The sequence below is a fragment of the Notothenia rossii genome (assembly GCF_949606895.1).
Source record: "Notothenia rossii genome assembly, chromosome: 4".
In the NCBI taxonomy this organism is placed as follows: Eukaryota; Metazoa; Chordata; class Actinopteri; order Perciformes; family Nototheniidae; genus Notothenia; species Notothenia rossii.
The window spans coordinates 3,022,481-3,041,957 of NC_136902.1; the positions used below are offsets into that span (position 1 = coordinate 3,022,481).

At 40.6% G+C, this 19,477-nt stretch overlaps 1 protein-coding gene across 1 annotated transcript in view; it reads right to left on the minus strand.

Annotated features, from left to right (window-relative positions):
* The window catches only part of racgap1 (Rac GTPase activating protein 1), a 28,484-nt gene extending 9,590 nt beyond the window's left edge, over positions 1–18,894 (minus strand). The window contains exons 1-10 of the mRNA XM_079675212.1: positions 18,735–18,894; positions 17,236–17,341; positions 15,504–15,706; positions 13,940–14,082; positions 11,732–11,801; positions 11,592–11,645; positions 11,426–11,503; positions 8,288–8,405; positions 2,378–2,517; positions 837–1,001 (exon numbers count right to left, since the gene is read on the minus strand). Coding sequence (XP_079531338.1) covers positions 837–1,001; positions 2,378–2,517; positions 8,288–8,405; positions 11,426–11,503; positions 11,592–11,645; positions 11,732–11,801; positions 13,940–14,082; positions 15,504–15,706; positions 17,236–17,323 — 1,059 coding nt within the window. The 5' untranslated portion in view covers positions 17,324–17,341; positions 18,735–18,894. The remainder of the gene's footprint in view (positions 1–836; positions 1,002–2,377; positions 2,518–8,287; positions 8,406–11,425; positions 11,504–11,591; positions 11,646–11,731; positions 11,802–13,939; positions 14,083–15,503; positions 15,707–17,235; positions 17,342–18,734) is intronic.
* Between the last annotated feature and the right edge of the window lie 583 nt (positions 18,895–19,477).

The following is a 19,477-nucleotide window of genomic DNA, read 5'->3' on the forward strand; positions in this document are numbered from 1 at the left end:
CTTCCTCCAGCTGTATCAGTACAATCCTGTTTCAAGTACTAGACAACCAGTATCAGAGAGCCACTCCAGGGATAAACATTTTATTAAATGTAATAACGTTGGCCTACCTTAGAAAATTAAATAACAAATAATATTGAATAAACAAAAAAACTATTGATGGAAAGTGAATACAAGTTGTTAACAAATGTTTCTGTAGGCGTGATAAATATGTTCTTTGCTCCATGTGGTGAATATAAATGACTTTAAAGCAGATTTCGGTGGTTGGTGTAAAACGGTGGCATTCTCAACAGAATGATCTAAAGAACGATATAGCTATCTTTCAGTTAAAGAACTTTTATGAATTAAGAAAAATGGGACTCTATGGGGGAATGTGAACACGTTTATGTATTGTGGTAAATATTTGTGAAGTCTGTTCTTTATCGGCAGGTCCCATTATTATTATTATTATTATTATAATGCGACGCTTTCCCTCTTCTCCTCCAGTAGGACTCAGGTGAGGGTGCTGCACTTGTCCTTGTTCATGTGTAGTTGATGTTTTGTTTCTTTCCGTTAACTGTCAAGTGGGAACTAAGTATTTTTGTTCGTACGTGTTTGTGTTTCTCTTATTATCCTACGATGCTGTGATGTGTGGCTGTGAATAAGAACATATGAAGGACAGACCGTCTGTTTCTATGTTTTTAGAAAGGGGCGGGTCATAGAAGATTATTTCCTTCTCCCTGCTCCTTTTCGCTCAAAGGTGTGTTTATAGAGACATGTTTTGTAAATATTTGTTATACGTTAAGTTGTGCATACCATGAACGGAACACATACAAAATAATGAAATGTCCCACTCTCACCTCTCCGATCTTGACGGGCGTGGCCCCCAGGTTGGGGATGCACGGCAGGGGGCATCGCTCCCGACACTCGGGGTGAGAAACCACTCTGCAGTCACGACACTTCAGAGAAATCTTCCCAAACTTGATCCTCTTCCCGCAGGGAACGCACGACTCGGGCTTTATGACCTGGAGACATTCAACAGGAGGGGGGACGGACGAGACGACGACTGGGGGTCAACTTAAAGAACTATAACAACCAAATTCAAAACACACGACAGACGGTGATGACAAATATTGAAACTTAAGTGCCTCCTCCAAACCAGAAATGTCTCTAAACACCAAAAATATATCAAAAAGAAAGACTCATTGCAATAAGTAAACAAATTACACGAACTGTAAAAAGAAAATTACATAATTAACTGTCGATTGTAGGACCTTGCAAATTAAACGTATGCATGTATGAAGTTTCAACCCATCCTATTCTGACGATGGATGGGAAGGGTTGGCAGCATCTTCCAGTGTGTGTAAATGGTGAACAAACAAATATACAGAAAACTAAACACATGATAAATCCAGCGGGACAAAGTCAGTCAGTCTCACATCAGCTGTGACAGCTGATGGGTCATCATAGAAACAATTAGTAAAAAGGCGCTTCGTGGCCCCAAAGAAAGTGCTTTCCTCCCGTCAGATTAAACGTGCTTCTCGCACATTAAACACATCGTCTCCAGACCCAAAACATACATCCTCTAGTGCAGTGCTTCTCAAAGTGTGGTCCGCTGGTGGTCCGCGAGCGCCCCCTAGTGGTCCGTGAGTATATTGGTAAAATTTCCCATTTGAAATAAATAAATAAATTTAAGTTTTCCGCACTCTCGCGGGACTATCTCCGCAACGGATCGAGGTTAAGTTTCACTTTCGATTGCATGATATAGCCCAGCGTAACACCTTCGTCACACATGTTGCCACCTGTTTGTACCATCTTCAGGCGATTTGTAATCTATTCTAGAAAAACGATGTGTTTTTTTATATTTGTGGAGTTAGGTGGTCCGCGAGTGTTTTTTTATTGGCTAAGTGGTTCTTGGTACGAAAACGTTTGAGAAACACTGCTCTAGTGGGGATTTAATTATTATATTGATATTTGTATTGTTTGTATGCAAGTGATTACATCGAGGTGGACCAAATGACTTTTAAACATCAACGTTTTTGGAGTGGATCTTTAATTGGACGTCAGCGCCTTTAAACTAAAATGGACGATTTAAATAAACAAATTAATTGGAATTCATACATTTTCAACAATATCATCTTTCTTTAATTCATGACTTTGACTCAGCCTCCTTTCCGGGGGGTGCAAACTGTTTTCTGAATGTACTGAAAATGCCTTTTAAAACCCCCAAACTTTGGTAAGAAGCGTGTCTACTTCATTAGACGTGAACATTTCTATATTATACAGTTCTATGCTTTCAATAAATGTTGACTGTTATTGTCCTTGGTGGAGTTATTAGAAACACTCATCAAAAGGTGGACGCAGGCCCTAAAAATCTCATCAGATTGAATATGTTTCTCACAGTTTTGGAGACAAAGTCGTGCATCCGGACCACCCCGAGGTTCTGAGGTGTCCCTGGTAATGCCCGTCTCTCCTGAAGGACCTCAGGCTGCTTGAAGACGTCCTGAGACTTCACCGACTCAGAGTCCCACTCCAGGTTGGCTGGACGACAGAAAACAAAGAAACAAAACTCAACGTTAACACCACCATGCAGCTCTAATAAAAACATATACCGTAATTTTCGGACTATAAGCCGCGCCTTTTCCCCCATTTTTCGACCCTGCGGCTTATATAACGGTGCGGCTAATCTATGGATGTTACAGCTAACGGCCACTAGGGGACCTCCTAAATCTATGGATGTTACAGGTTACAGTCCACCACCTTTAACTCTATGGGCTCTATGGCCGGTCCGCGCCCCCCACCTTTAAGCGGCGGGCTCCAGCAGGAAAAGCTGGAGGCCGGAAAAGAGTGAGACAGGTAGCGCGTAAAAGTAAAAGTGGAACCGAGAGTGGTACGAGAGACAGAACGAGAGCAAGACAGACAGACATTACGAGAGCGAGACAGTTTGTCCCCGTACCACTGGTTGGAAACCACTGCTCTAGATCACTGCCGGTACGTGCGCTGGGAGCGCACCGTTTAAGTTTGAAAGTTGAAAAGTGTGTGTGTCTGAAACGCTATGTGATACAGTACAGTTTACACAGCACATGTTCTGTAGCTACTATTGCACTAAATGCTAACACTTGAATACGTTATGCAAATATGCAACTTGTTTGTTGAAATGTTAATAAATGGGAGCTTCCTCAAACAGCCATCTCTTTCCCGACAATCCCCTCTGTGCACGAACCCTTACATATGGTAATGAAACATTAAAACACCTGCGGCTTATAGTCCAGTGCGGCTTATATATGTACACATCATTCAATTTAGCTGCTGCGGCTTATATTCAGGTGCGCCTTATAGTCCGGAAATTACGGTACTGTCGATCATTTCTGCTGCATATCCAGACGTTCATCAAATCATCTTAAACAACAGGTAGATCTTTAGCCGTCTTTAGATATGATTTCAGCTGCATCACTCAGGGTCTATGCAGGAGTCCTGAAGTCACATGTAAGACCTTTTAAGACCCTTTCCATGAGTCATTCTATAATTAGGGGTACATTTCACATCAACCAAAAAGTCAAGAAATTACTGTTTTTTTTAATAAATAATCTAGTTGTTTTCATAAAATACTCTCTCAACGTGCTAAATTCATCAACTGCCAAGCTTAAGCTTTGATGACTTTTAAAACATTTTAATGAAAATAAACATTCAATGCATTATTTTGTCAACTGTGTTACAGACAAATGATATGTCATATAAAACATGAATGAAGTACTACATATTTGATAAAACATTTGTTTGAAAGTTTTTAAGTCTATTCACTAGGGTTTTGGAGATGTTCTGTCTAACTGATCTGAAAATATGAAATTTAAGCTTAATGATGGACATTCTGTGAGGTGCTATCATCAAGGATGAATCCTTTTTCGACGTAAATCCATGTTAAATTGACTTTAGAGTTATTCACCATCCTTATGTAAAACTTCCCTTTCTAGAGAAATACCCCATAATTTGTCTTACAAATAAACCAACATTTCAAATATTTATTACACAAAAAAACACACGGAACACAGTTGACAGACACAGTAACACAGTTGATGAAGTAACACAGGTGACAGGACGCATTAAGAGAACAACAGAAACCTTTCTTAAAGATAACATTTTTATTTTGATCACAAAAGTGATGAATTAAGAAGATTAAAAAACATCACAATACTTAAACTCATCTCATAGCTACTGTGAACATAGTTAAACAAATTATTTAATACATCTTTTCACATCCCTAACTTCTGTCCTTAACTCAAGTAGAATCCAAACATCTTTAACTTTAACATATTCTACATTTAAAAAACATTTTTTTCCTTTTATTAATCTCATGCACAAAACATTTATAACTCATCCTCTTGTATTTCATTTTTATGTTTCGTGTTTCTTTTGTTTTAAGACAGTTCACATCGCCGAGATCTTTGACCATATGTCTCTGTCGATCTCCACATGTCGTGAGGTCACAGAAGTTGGTGGAGGAATAATTCTGATCATGTCCTCATGTAAATACCACAGAACATCCTCCCGCTTAGGCCAGAAAAAGCGATTGACTCCAATCCGGTGCATACATTTAACCTCAACATGACTTTCATTCACCTCTTGTATTATTCCAGGATAAATGTTGTCATCATAATTTAAGATACACCACTGGCCCTTGATGTCTGTGTTTTGCCAATGTATTTGGGCCTCATGCAGACTCTCATCCTCCTGTGTGGGTGCTGTTGCCTGAGCCTCAAAGGTGAAGGTTTTCGTGTTGTAACACTGACACTCCAGGGTCTGTCTTGTTGAGCAAAGGCAGCTCACATCCCGGTAACTGATTCGTCCCGGGGTCACTGTTACCACTTGGTGAATGCGCATGGTTGATGGCACCACCGGGAGACGATCTGGCATGCTCTTTGTCGATTCATCTACTCTATCCTCACTGATAAAGAAGAGTTTGACTTTGGTCTGTGCATCCACCAGTGAGTTGAAGAAGAGCTCAGGGTTGGGGATATCTTTCCCATGGCTAACAAGCCTGTCAGCAGTCCTTTTGAGGAGGCCTCCAACTCCATCTGGAGCACCCTTACCATGGCTTGCCTCAAAAAAGTTCCAGGTGCCTGACTGGAAACCACACTTTTGCAGCTTAGTACAAAACAGATAGAAATTGCCTTTCTGTCTGTATTGTGTGCACGGCCCATCACTAAAGAAATGCACAACAGTCACTTTGGGATAGGAAGCCCTGACCAGGTTGAGTATTGGGGATAGGTGGGTCCATATGGCTGCAGGGCCTTTCTCCTTTGATGGACTGATTGTGCTAAAGCACACATGCTCTTCCACTCCACCAACATGTAGAACTCCAGTGTGGAGAGTTGCCTGCTGCTGGTTTGATGCAAAATGTACAGCTTGGATTTCAGAGGAGTACTTGCAGGCGTAATTTTCGGAGAAATCGACATGAATTAAGCATTCATGATCTGTCATGCTCCTCTTTAGTTCCCGGTAGTAGGTGAATTGCTGCTTTATGTTGAACTGGTGTCTTTTGAAGTGTGTAAGTTGGCGCTGGAAGAGCTCGAGTACATCCTGCAGAGTCGTTTCTGTCTTCTTTTTCATTGTCATTTTGACAGCCATTTTTTCTTTTTCACCTTCCTTGTTCTTCTTCTCTCTGAGAACAGTCTCCGTTTTCCACTGTGTGATAAAAACACTTGCTTGCAAATCTCCCTCACTTGCGACTGGAAAGTCTCTATCTTTGCAGTTAGGACATTCATTGTACATGCAGTCTTTTGACTTTGAGTCACAGCATATTGACTCTGCCATTCCCTCCAAGTCAGTTCTCCCAATGAGTCGGAGAGAATGTAGTTTCTCTGCAAGAAAACAAAGATTTTCATGTACCTTGCAAAGGCAGGTCTCTCTGTCTGCAATGGATGGCTGGACTACCCAGAAGGGCCGCATACGGCAGAACAAAGAATATGAGATCCTGCAGTTGGGGCTCTCAAGGAGGAATCTCCTGTGCAGGTTTCTCATGGTGTCGTTTAAGAACCTTTTCTGTTTTTTTTTCTTCCCTCTTGTTATTGTTTGGGATTTTCCAGCTGTGAGACGGCTATTCTCATCCCTTGTCATGAAGGACAGAACGTTGTTGCCCAGTTTATAGCATAAAGATCTATACTTCAACTTGTTGGGGATGGTGGATATCTCACTGTGGCTCTGTTGTTTTCTTGAAATTGATAGGGTCTCCTGGATTCTTTTTTTGAACTTGTATTTTTTCAAGATCCTTCCTGACACAAGAGCTGCAATTACCTGCCTAGTCTTTTTGTGTGTGGTAGAGGCATACTTTGTACTAATGTTGTCCACTAGGGCATGGTGGAAAACTAATGTTTTGTGCACTTCTGTAGGCACAGAAATCCTTCCTAACAGGCGCCTGGTTTTTGATCTGGGTGACTCTGACACTTGCTCTAGCCTTGTAAATCTTTTTCTATATTTGTCAGTTTTTCTCTTCTGTTGTTTGAGTAATTCATTCAAAGCTTGAACCTCCCTGTATAACTTGGACTCCCTTCTCTTGACTTTCTTCCTTCCAGCAATTCTCTGTCTGAAGTGATACACAAAGCAATGGATCATGTATTATATGCTTACTGAATGGAGTAATGATGACAAGCAGTTACTAGTGTCTTATCATGTATTATCATTTCATAATCAAATCTATTCTTAAACTTGTTTTCTGTGTTTCAATAAATCTTTACCTTGGCATATCAGGCTGTGGAACATTTTCAGGACTCTGGGGTGGGGTAACCTGATTCTCTATCACTTTCTTTCTCTCTCTGCTCTGGTGTTGGGCTCTTCTCCAGTATGTTCGTTTCCTTCTCTTCTCCCTCTCACTTAAATCTTTTACTGTCTTCACCTTCCCTAGGTTTTTGTTGTCATGCCATGTCTCTCTGTGTTTCTGTAAGTATGCTGCCCGTCTCTGAGGATCAGAATTACGCCGTGCCCTGTACTGGCGCTGCTTCTCTGCAGCAGATAACTTCATCGCTCTAAAACACAAATAACTCGGTTTAAGGATCATGTCAAACCACTGAATATCAAAATCATCCATACCCTGTGAAGTTTCATTTCAACATTCAATATAAGCATAAACTATGACAATAAACTGCCAACATTGTCAACTGTGTTTATCCCTGTCAACCGTGTTACAGTTGATAGGTAACACAGTTGAGAGGTAACACAGTTGACATTTCCGCCATTTTAGCGTCTTGTGCTAACTGCAGACCTTCAACCGGTCACCACATTACCTTGATAAAATCATGTTTTTATGCATCCTCTCTGTATATTTGTAAATATAATATCTAAAGTAAGTTCACAAAAACATGTTGATAACACAGTTGATGATCAATTAACCCACTCTATGCGTACACTTTAATATTGATGAAATATTGAAGAGGAGAAGTACAAACTTGCCTCACTGTCTTCAGAATTCCCTCCAAAAAGGAAATGACATCACTTGATACTGTAAATATGACTTTGGAGCAAACCATTGATAATTTATAGGGGTGTTTTTAATGGGTAACACAGTTGACAGAGATTTCTTGGACACGCACAAAATGGGTGATTTTATGTACACAAATGAGCCAAATAGTTTTGAAAACACCTTGTTTATATTCTAATGATTATTTTAATTAAACAATAATGAAAATTATTTACAAAAATATGTATGTTATTGCTTAACTGAAGAGCAAACCCTGACATTTAGCAAATCGGACAGCACCAAAACAGCAAATTCCAGCACTGAATATGCATTTTCTGCTAAATACATTATGTGATCTGTCGGCTTTTTGTATTAAATGAAATAAATATGTGCCCCAATATAAAATTGATCATTGCATTAATTTAATACTTAATAAAATGGATTACCACAACCTATGGACATGACATGTACCCCTAATTATAGAATGACTCCCATACATCTTAAGACCTCATCGCCACTTGGAGTTTTAACCGGTTACCTTGGCGACACACTTTACCTCACATTGACTATATACAGTATTGATTGTCCTTCCTCCTTATCTTCCAACCATTTGGACGCAGACTTGCAACCTTTTTGGACAATTTATATACTGTAATACCTTGGGAAATGCCCTTTAATACTTTTTAAGACCCCGCGGACACCCTGTTACTTTAATGTAATGCTACATGTTTGCTCAACTCACTGCATTGTGATACTGTTTCGGCCCATCTGTGGGAAGTCTGTGTTGAACAATAAAACTAATTTTAAGATTTTGAAAAGAGAGTCTCTCAGTCCCACTGAATGATAACCCTAGAGTCTCACCGGTCTTCCTGCGGCTGCGGGTCCAGTACGGCACCGTCTCGATGGTGGAGACGGCCTGGACCGGTCCTCCGTCAACGGGGACCGTCACCGTGGTCTTCGTCACCAGAGTCTCATTCCCCTGCAACAACACGTAGGGTTCATACACTTTTTCACCAATGACTTCTCCAGGACCTGTACCTAATTTCCCACGACCACAAACATGACTCTTTCTCAGCGTACCACTGAAAATGGTTTATTTTAACATGGAACAGGAAAATAAGGTCTGCATATGAAACATGTTGTGCCGATCTAAAACAAATCCAATTGGCTTACTAGCTTCTACAGACTAAAGCAACTCAAATCTCTCACCAGCAAAACACCTCGTCGGTTAAATGCCACTTAACGTTTCATTACTATACGATATAGGGATGCCAGTGATTATTGATTATAGGGGTGGGTCGGTCGGTCGAATAATCGATTATTATTCGCCAGGGCTGCCGAATAATCGATCTTGATCATGGTCAGTTTCTGGCAACCCTAATACGATACAGTATTTATTATTACTATTTCGGCGATTAGATAAAATAGAAATTATATTTGATGCAACTTTAGTTACTTTTCCATAACTTTCCCACGGCCTGGAATTAGCATTTATAATTTCCATGACTTTTCCAGGTTTTTAATGACCGTAAGAACCCAGAACACGATACAAATAACCGTCAGAATAATCAAGGCTAGTTTATTTGTAAAGCACATGTTCGAGCCATTGTCCTTTCATCGTTGTGGTTTGAATGTTGGGCTTAATAATATAAGGATTTAGAGTAAACTCGTAACTATTTGTTTTTGTGAGTCACACTAAGGTTTAAAAGATGTCTCACTTATTTGCATGACCTGCATGTCTTTGTATGGCAGGACATTGGTTCACAGCTGATTGTGATTAGACGGGAAGCGGTACAGTCTTGTGACCGTGTTCTTTTTGTTCCATTTTGATACGGATGACTTTTAGAGTTACTTTGAAGCGAGGAAGTTTGTCTTGATGTTTGTACGCCGCCCGGATCAATGAATAAATCTGATGTGATTCAACACTACAACGATCTCCGCAAAGTTAGTTTGGAAGCAAAGAGAGGCTCGTCATAACCAAGCGGCAAACTCTGGGGCAGAGCCGGGATGCCAATAAGGAAGTGCCACTGCAGGTCATCTATTGGTCGATAGGCGATGACTGCAGAAAGGAGGAATGTCCATAGACCCCCATGTTAAAATGCCCAACTTTACAGCAGAAATAAACATGTTTACCCCTGGATGCATTAAAAATGATTCGGGATATAGTTAGATTCCACCTTAATGATTATTAATTGTCGATTGAATTGTTTTATAACGCGACCCTTTTATTTATATTAGGTCTTTGCATAAATTAGGGCGTGGTCACTTTGATGGACAGGTACGTGCCTCACCGTCAGCTAACAGCTTGGTTCGCCTGCAGCCTGCTGTAGTGTTAGCTAAAGAAATGATGTTGATGCCTATTAAGCTGAACATCGCCACAATTGTTCTGCTATGCGTCGGTACTTATTTTATGAACGTGTGAATGACAAGCATTAAGAATAACAAAACATAGCTAATTCTCTTGCAGATTGTCTCGTTTGATTATGAATGTAACGTTTATATAGGGAAACTACACTGTTAACAGTAACTTGGTATGCATGTATTTCATGTTAGCTTAGCTTCTTAGCCTGAGCTAGCTCTGTTTACTTCCAGTTCGGAGGCAGAAGGTCCCGCCTCGGCTCCGCCTCTTTGCCCTTATATGGAGCAGGCGGGAGTTGAACTCTGACGTCACTGTCAAGCCGTTAGTGGCAGACTCCGCCTACTAAGGGCTTCTCTGCAACTCTGCAGAATCCTATGGGTGAAGTCACGGACCCTACGTCCATTTATATATACAGTCTATGGTCATAACCCACAACCCCCGATAGAGGAAAGTGGATATTAAATGTAGAAACTGATTAAAAGGCCACGACAGCACATTTTAAGACACAGCGGCAATTCAAAGTGCTTCACAGAGGGCCTTTAAACACATATTAAGAAAAAAAGAAAAAAGACAATTCATAAAAGTGTAACGATAAGGTCGGTTAAAAGATCTCAGGAGAGGCTGCATTAAAAATAAATGTTTTTAACTTTGATTTAAAAGCACCCAGGGCTGGGAAGGACCTCAGAATTATTGTTTGTCCCAGGCGTGTGGTGCAAAAAAGCCAAAAGCCGTCTCGGCAAATGTAGTTCTGACTCTGGAGACAACGAGTAAATCACATTAAACAAACTATGTGCAGTCCGACCAGGAAGTGTTCAGAGCAACTAAACATACCCTTACGTTGGCAAGGCCGGTTTAATTTTGTTTTTTTCCTACATTTAAAAAGGGATTACGTTTTAATAAATAAAAGTGGAATTTATACATTTGTATTAAATCAGTTCTCTTGTATTAATGAACATCCATCCATCTTCTCCCGCTTATCCGTGGTCGGGTCTCGGAGGTAGCAGTTCCAGCAGAGAGCCCCAAACTTTATTTTCCCCTCATCAACCAGCTCTGACTGGGGGGTCCCAAGGCGCTCCCAGGCCAGAGAAGACATATAATCCCTCCACCTGGTCCTAGGTCTACCCCTTGGTCTCTTCCCAGCTGGACGTGCCTGGAACACCTCCCGGGAGGCGCCCAGGTGGCATCCTAACTAGGTGGCATCCTAACTAGGTGCCCGAACCACCTCAACTGGCTCCTTTCGACGCGAAGGAGGAGCGGTTCAACTCCGAGTCCCTCCCTGATGACTGAACTTCTCACCTTATCCCTAAGGGAGACACCAGCCACCCTGCGGAGAAAACCCACTTGTACCCACGATCTCGTTCTTGTTAATGAACATAAATACAAAAAATAGTTTTCTTTGTCGAGTGAAAAAAGTATGAATAGCTGACCCCCCCCAAAAAAAGCTAAGAAGCTAAAGATTTAGTTTGAGATGAACTTTTTGTGCATTTTTGGAAATGATTGCATTTATACGTGAACTTTTGGACGCTGTGGATTTACTGAACATGTTTGGATCACAGAAATGAAATCGTGTGGTTATTGATTCAGAAACATTATCAATGAAGCTTTGAACTATAAAAAGGGATATTGAAATCCACCCCTACCCTCTCTGCGTTCCTTCCGTTGGATCTGGAGCGCTTGGAGGCGCCTGGAGGTCCGTCGACGTGATTTCTGGAGGAGCGCTGAAATAAAAAAGCATCGGATGGATGAGTTCCCGTGAAGCGACACGCGGACGTTCACGGAGCACCGGCTGTCGAGTTCTGATCTCACCCTCTTCTCTCGTTTCTTCAGGCGCACCGTCCTCACGTTGGACGAGTCCCAGTCCTGCCACAGAGCAACGTCACGTCACATTCTCAACATAAAAGCAGGTTATTTGAATGACGATTAAACTGAAGTGACGAAGCGCTCACCATCGAGTCGTCCGTTTTGTCGTAGCTGATGTCGGACAGGATGGAGGCCGACTCGTCGATGGTGCGCAGTCTGCGGGAGACACGGGAATTGTTAACACGGTTTATTTATACTTTGCTCCGACAAAAACACTCTGGGGAACTGTGTTATTTCTCATTTTGCCTTTAAGATATATATACAAATGGTAATGCATGTAAGGCTCACAGTGGAACAGAACAACAGAGGTTTGTCCTGAAACTTGGAGGTCACATTAACCAGATGACACAAATATAAAAACGTAATTGTAAATACAGGAAGAGAAAGTACCTGGATATTTTTATGTTTGGAGATGTTTTTGAGTGAGAGAAGCTGCGGTTAGGGATGGGTATCGTTAGGATTTTATCGATACCGGTATCGCTTATCGGTATTTTTCGATACTCTTATCGATACTTTTCAATAATTTGGTGTTAATAAAACAAAAAAAAGACAAGGCGATGTGCCTGCAAGACTGCACCCAGGTAAACAAAACATATTACCCGTGCGCAGCAGCTAACCTGCCTGCGAGCCTTCGCTCAGGTCACATTTACACACGGCAAGGCTGAAGCCCGCTAGCACTATTAGCACTAGCAGTATCGCTAGCACCGTTTTAGATTCAATGAGTGTCTCGTTTGCAAATGCTTCATTAAGTTGCATGTGTCACCCCCTTTACAAGCAACTAATTGAGTACATAGATTGCACCTTGCACTATCGCCACTACATTTTTTAAAAGTGCACCCAGACCTTGGATCGCTTCGCTCTGTCCGCCATGCCTGCGGGAGTCTCTCAACAATAATAAGAGCGCTGTTGAGAGAGATGAGGAGTGGCATTTACAGTGGCCAATCAGAGGGGTCTCAAACCGGATACATCACACGGGATGAGGGTTCCCAACCAACCAGAATGGTTTAAAGTTAAACTAAGGAAGTAGACGTAACAGATATACCGATAGCAGCACCGTTTGTCCAGCGGCTTAACGGTATACCGATACCGTCCAATCAGGTACCGGTATTGAATTAGTACCGGTTCTCGGTACCCATCCCTACTTGGCAGTGTTTCCCATACATTGATTTATTTGTGGCGGGCCGCGACAATTAAATATCGTCCGCCACAAATGGATCTCATAATATATATATATATTTTTTTTTTAATTATTATGAATTTTGTTTCTTCTTTTTTTTTTTAAAGTCTGATGGATAGTGAGCTGGGCTGATGATGGGAAGGTTGCGAGTTCAAATCCTGCCTGGAACACCACCACTAGTGTGCCCTTGAGCAAGGCACTTAGCCCTCGGTTACTCCAGGGAGAATGTCCCTGTGATTGGTCATTGTAAGTCGCTTTGGAATAAGGCGTCTGCTAAATGCCTGAATTATAAATTGTAAATTATATTTTTGGGAGAATAAACCCCACAGATCCTCAACTCCGGTGTGTTTCACTCATTGACAACGCAACACAGAGCAACAAGAACGTTGAATCAAACCAATAGAATCAAATTCTGTGGGAAACACTGCTTGGTGCAGTTTTTTGAGAAATGTTAGTTATTTAAAAGCTGATAATAGTCAATGCATTATCAAAATAACTCATATCATAAAGACATTTCTAATGTTGGTTTGTGTTCAGTGAGTGTTTCTGCAAAGCAACATGTGTACCTTCAGTAAAGTAAGTGTTTTTATCCTTAATGTAACAGTTTTAAATTCTACTTTCTGCGTTATCTAAAAGTGATACGGAGTGAAGTATCGACACTTCTGTTTGCATTCAGGTCTAAAGTGTCAGACGCTCCCATGCTCAGATCAGCAGGAACACTGACCTCTCAACGTAACCACAGAGCACTGATAAGGTTTACAGGAGGCTGTAAACACACCGTAAACCTGTCTGTGTGTGTGTGTGTGTGTGTGTGTGTGTGTGTGTGTGTGTGTGATACTGTAACGGGTTTGACCTTATTTTAATGAGTGGGGTGCCAGTCAGAAACAAGTCTGACGAATATTTAAAAAAAGGGAACAAAAATATTCATTCAATAAGACAATAACAGTTTCAGTACCGTGTGTGTTATACTGTGTGTGTGTGTGTGTGTGTGTGTGTGTGTGTGTGTGTGTGTGTGTGTGTGTGTGTGTGTGTGTGTGTGTGTGTTGCAGCGTGTGTGTTGCACAGTGTGTGTTATAGTGTGTGTTGCAGCGTGTGTGTGTGTGTGTGTGTGTCTGACCTGCGGCTGGTGTTCAGGACAGCAGTGGGCTGGCTGTTGGTGTTGAGGAAGGCGAGGGCTGATCGCTGCTCTGCGCTCAGCTTGATGCTGTTAGAGGATCCTTCGCTGGTCAGCAGGTCCCGGATCAGATGGATCTGACGGTCCTGTTGGAGGAAATACAGTGAATGAGAAACACCTTGAACCAGATGCACATACAGAGGAGACCGAAGCAAAGTCAGGGTTTTTAAACACAGTAAAGGGAGCGGACGCGAAACCCTTCTGACTTTCTTTCATTGTTGTGCTACGCTCAACGGCACTAATTAGCAAAACAGGAAAGCAGGGTTAGGAAATGTTTAAAATGAAATACACGTTTTCCTAAAGCTTAAGGCGGGATTCAAAACTTTAATTAAATTTGGCAACAACCTCACAATAAACAAAATATAATTTAAACAAAATACAAAATGACTAAAGATTAGGGGCATGATTAGCGTGTCGTCGCTAGCTGTTGTTGTTTACTTTTGCCCGATGGGAATTTGGTAAATTGCCTTTCAAAAATATTACCAATTATTTGGAAATCTTTCATAACATTTGAATTCCAACTTCTTACAATATTTAAAAGACCTTTAAAACGTTAGGTAGGTAAAAGACCTTTTAAAGATCCATTGGAAATCTGTATCAAATCCAGTCTTTTTCAAACTCTCAAGCCAGAGATGGTGATTGTGGAAAAAATAACAAAGATGTTTTTGAAGAGTGTTATTTGTTTCTATCCAGTTGGAAAGTGTTTATCTCAATGGAGTCTGGATACAGAGAGAACATTAATGATATGTTATGAACAAAAATAAATGACACAAACTGTCAGATTTTATTTCTAATATATTATAATCCAATAACCGACAAAAGGGACAGATGTTTCCATCCCTGCAGACGAACACTGGGACTCCTGCAGAGTCTAGGGCTGCCCCGAATACCATTTTTCGGGCTCCGGATATTCGGTAGTATTCAGCAGCGAACCGCTCCAACACGTGTATTTCGGTTTATTCACGGCATTCATTTTGTTATTCTATAGTATTGTTGATTTATAGTTATTTGTTAATGTAACCCAATTTGTGTTCTTTTAAATTGAAAAGGATATCGCATTGTGTTTGTTACTTTCGTTGTATATGTCTTAAGTGTAATTTGGCTTGGCTTCCTACTTATGGACATGCTTTTATTTTGAAGGAGGGTCAGAACAGCTATGGAAACAACGTGACGGAGATTAACGGCTGTTGACAGGAAGTTGTTGTTGCTATGGAAACAACGTGACGGAGATTAACGGAGAAAAGTAATATCTACATATAAAGGCGGAGAAAGTAAACGATAACGTTTATGGCTAAGTGTTAGCACCCCCCGAAGAGGCACAAGCTCTTACGTTGATATTGGAGATTTCAATAAATTCAATTTGAAAAAAACGAATATCCGAATAAAGAGATTGAAACCCGAATAGTACTCCAACGAGCGAATATTCAGGTACAGCCCTAGCAGAGTCATTAGCTCCTGCATGAATCTAATAATTCCCACATCAACAAACACACGTGTTCCAACCCACCAGCTTCTCGCAGTCGGCCTCGGCCTTCTGCCTGCGTCTGATCTCCACGTCCACCTGGTTGCGGGCGTGTTTCAGTTTGACCTCCAGCGCCCCCCGCTCTGTTTCGGCCTTGGTGAGAACTTCCTTACAGGATCCCAGATCCAGCTCCGCTCGCTGCCAGCGGCGCCGGCAGTCCTCGAAGTTCTGAGCCATCTGGATGAAGTCTGGGACAAGAAGAGAGGGGGGCTCGTTAATAACTGAGGCAGGGGTCTAATGTGTTCCATATAGAGTGGTGCAGGAATGAGTCCTAAAACCAGGAAGTGAGTCAGCATTTCACCACTTCCTGTTCCCTCGTCTCAGAGCCAATGGGATCTCTCCGTAGGGTTTTGGAAAATATCTGGAAATAAGGTCTGTGGTTGAGACACATTGAAGAGACGGATCACGTTTTGTTCTAGGACATTAAATCCATCAGCAGTGACCCCACTGGTGATCTCTGAAGAGTGTACGTGTCTGAGAAACGATGGTTGTTACCAAGTGGCTGAATAGGACTACAGAAGTCGTGGAGGCCGTTGTACGTCATTACGCCGAACACGTAAACACTCCTCTAAGTTAGTTTCTGTTCTGCTTGAAAGCAAGTCTCTGCCTCCTGCAGACTGTTCAAACAAACGCTTCAACTCGTACCATTTAGAATCTGTGTTTGAATATGGATCTAAAGTTGGCGTGACGTTGAAGTCGTGCACTTCAATTAATCGTATTTGAATCGCGATTACGATTATGGCTAGCAACGATTACGAAAACAACGTAATCTAAATAAACGATTATTTTTTATTATTACTTTTTTCTTTTTTTTCAGTTGTGTTATACTTAAAGTTCAGGGTAATCAACTGTTGAAAACATACTGTTCAAATGTCTTTTCTCCAATAAATGGATGTTTTCAAAGTAAATGGATAATCGTTTTTAATAATCGTGATATCAGTTATTGACCCAGTGGAGTGAGTGGAATATGTTGAATATGTTTTAGCAAAATGTTGGCTATATGAGTTTTCAGGTTGTGACAGTGCACTGCAGCATTTGTTTATCTTGTTTATTGGTATTTATTATTTTGAAATTATTTATTTAAATGTAGACATGAATGTATTTTATATTGGTTTTTCAGTTGATTACCCTGAACGTATAATTCAACAGTTATTTGTATTTGTTTTAAAGTACAATAAATGGATGTTTTCAAAGTCAATGAATAATCACATTTAATAATCGCAATTACAATTATTGACCCAAATAATCGAGATTATGATTTTTGCCATAATCGAGCAGCCCCACGTTGAAGTCGTGCGGCTGGACTCGGCTGTAGTTCCTATAGCATAACGTTAGCATTTTGCTTCTGGACATTAGATTTATGATTAGAACATTATGAAAGTAGGGAAGACATGTAGGGATTATCCGGCTGAACAGAACGTGCATTTATCAAACAGGTTCGTTTTCCACAGATCTTATTTTTTACAATATTCCAAAATCCTCTGGAGAAATCCCGTTGCCTTTGGTCGAGGGAACCAGCAGCTTCCTTCAGGGTCGAACTACAAAAATACGTCATCACTGCACAGCTCTATTAAAGAGAGTATAAGTATTCTAAGATGGCGTCGATGATGATGGCTGCCGTGTCTCCTCTCCAACTCTGCCTTTTTACAGTTTTATTTCAGTGTTTGTTTACTTTTCCGACATGTAGACTTCTTGCACAGATGAATGAAATACTCACTGGGTTCGATGTTGTCATTGAGGAGGTCCACCTGCGACCTCAGCTTATCATACAAGCTCTGCAGGTTCAGCACCGCAGTCTGCATCATGGCCTGTATCTCAACACCCTGAAAAGCAACATTAAGGACATTTAGTTTATAGGATAACAAGCTGTGTGTAGTGCTACATTGACCTGGTGTATGGCTGCTGGTCAATGTCGCTCCGTCACACATCTGGCACTAATTATTCCTGTGAAATCATGGCAGTTTTTTGAGTCTGAAAGGAACTGTTGTTTATTCAAAGCCCCTGAGACCTGGGCGCATGTAGGTGGAAAAATGCAGTCATTCCAAATAACATATACGAACAAAGAAGACGATAGAGACTGTTAAATGTGGCTTCAGGGTTAATACATGTATGCATCGTATAAACGGGTACATTTTTATATTTAACATTTTATAAAGGCCTATTTTCCAGTGATTTCTATTTGACTTATGTTAAGCCTTATGCATGCCATTTGATCTTTAAAAAAAAAATCCAATTCTGACTATAAGTGTGTTTTTTTCATGTTTTTTTTGGCATTATGCATTCTATATTATATAGGATATTATTATATATTTTGACTTGTATTATGTATAGAATAGAATAGAATCGGAGGTGGTCTTACATGCAGAGCACAACGTGAAATGTGTTCTCTGCATTTAACCCATCCTAGTACCAGGAGTAGTGGGCAGCTATTGCACAGCGCCCGGGGAGCAGTGTCCGGTGCCTTGCTCAAGGGCACCACGGCAAGGCAGGAGGTGAACTGGGACCTCTCCAAGTAGCAGTCCACACTCCATATTTAGGTCTGGTCGGGGACTTGAACCGGCGACCCTACGGCTCACAGTCCAAGCCCCTACCGGATACTTTATTGATCCCATTTGGGAATTATTTGCGTTGCAGCATAAAAAGACTGGAACAGATTATTAAATACAATATAAATGTAAATGTACAGTGTGGTTTTAAGTCCCTGTTAATATTGCTTGATTTGAAAGTAGCAAAACACGGAAGTACTCAAGTTAATAGTACAAGTACCTCAACATTGTACTGTACTCGAGTACATTTACTTAGTTACTTTAACCCAGTTTTTTAGGATTTTAAAAAGCGTTTGGTTTTTATAGATAGCAGAAATGTATGGCATGTTTTTATTGTAGTCGGTGTTAAATTAGGAGATAGTCTGCAATAAAGAGGAAGTGGAAATTATCCTCACACTTAAACGGAAATAATGCATTCAAATCTCAATTAGCCGCATTAAAAACCACATGCTCGTTTTAATATCTATCTAACCTTGTTTCTGATTTGGCTTAGCGGTTCTCTTTTGTTTATATTCAAGCTAATGCTAATTAAGCAACGCTATCTACAGGTAATTCCGTTCAACTCAAGTTGGGTCAACTGTAATTGTAAAACAACACGGCGGCTACTTTAGCTGCTAACTGTTGATCCACGGAAGGAACTAGCAAATACTAGCAATAAAGTGTAACTTACCGTTTACAGTAGAAATGCGGGACAGTATTATCCTTTCGGTGAAGTTTAACCCTGAGCTTTTCCCGTTTCTTTTCTTTTCTTTATCGACCACCTGGTTGTACCTCTGACCGCATCATTCCACAATGAGCGCGTTGCATTTCAAATTTCGCCGCTAGCCAATCAGCGACAACCACTGCGAAAAATGACTTCCGAGTGTGTGTTTTTCAAAATAAACGCACATCAACGGTCATTTTACGCGAACACAAAAAAAGAACAAACAGGAGGAAATTATTAAAGCAATATATTTTAAATGTCTGGTTTGTTTTCAATATAATCTTATCAATTGAGTTAAAGTGTAAGAAACATTATTTGATTAATTATTTCACGTTTTTCTTTATTCCAATGTTATTCTCATTTAATTCATTTTAATTATGAAATTAGTCCTATAAAGGCGCTATATAAATCCAATACATTATTATTATTCTCATTATTATTACACTTCCGGTCAAAACCTTAAAAAATAAAAGCACGTCAACGGTTGCTCGAAACACAAACTCACAGAAATGAGAGCAATATACCATTTTAAATGTCAATTGTATTCGATATAATGTTATAAATGATCTGTTATTAAGTCAGACAGTGAAACTAACAATTATGGAGTGAATACAAAGAAAAACCGTTAGACTTCCGGTATTTACTTTCGAAATAAAATCCCCGCAGCGGCAGCAGCAATTGGTGAGTGAACCGAAAATTCAGTTCTTTCT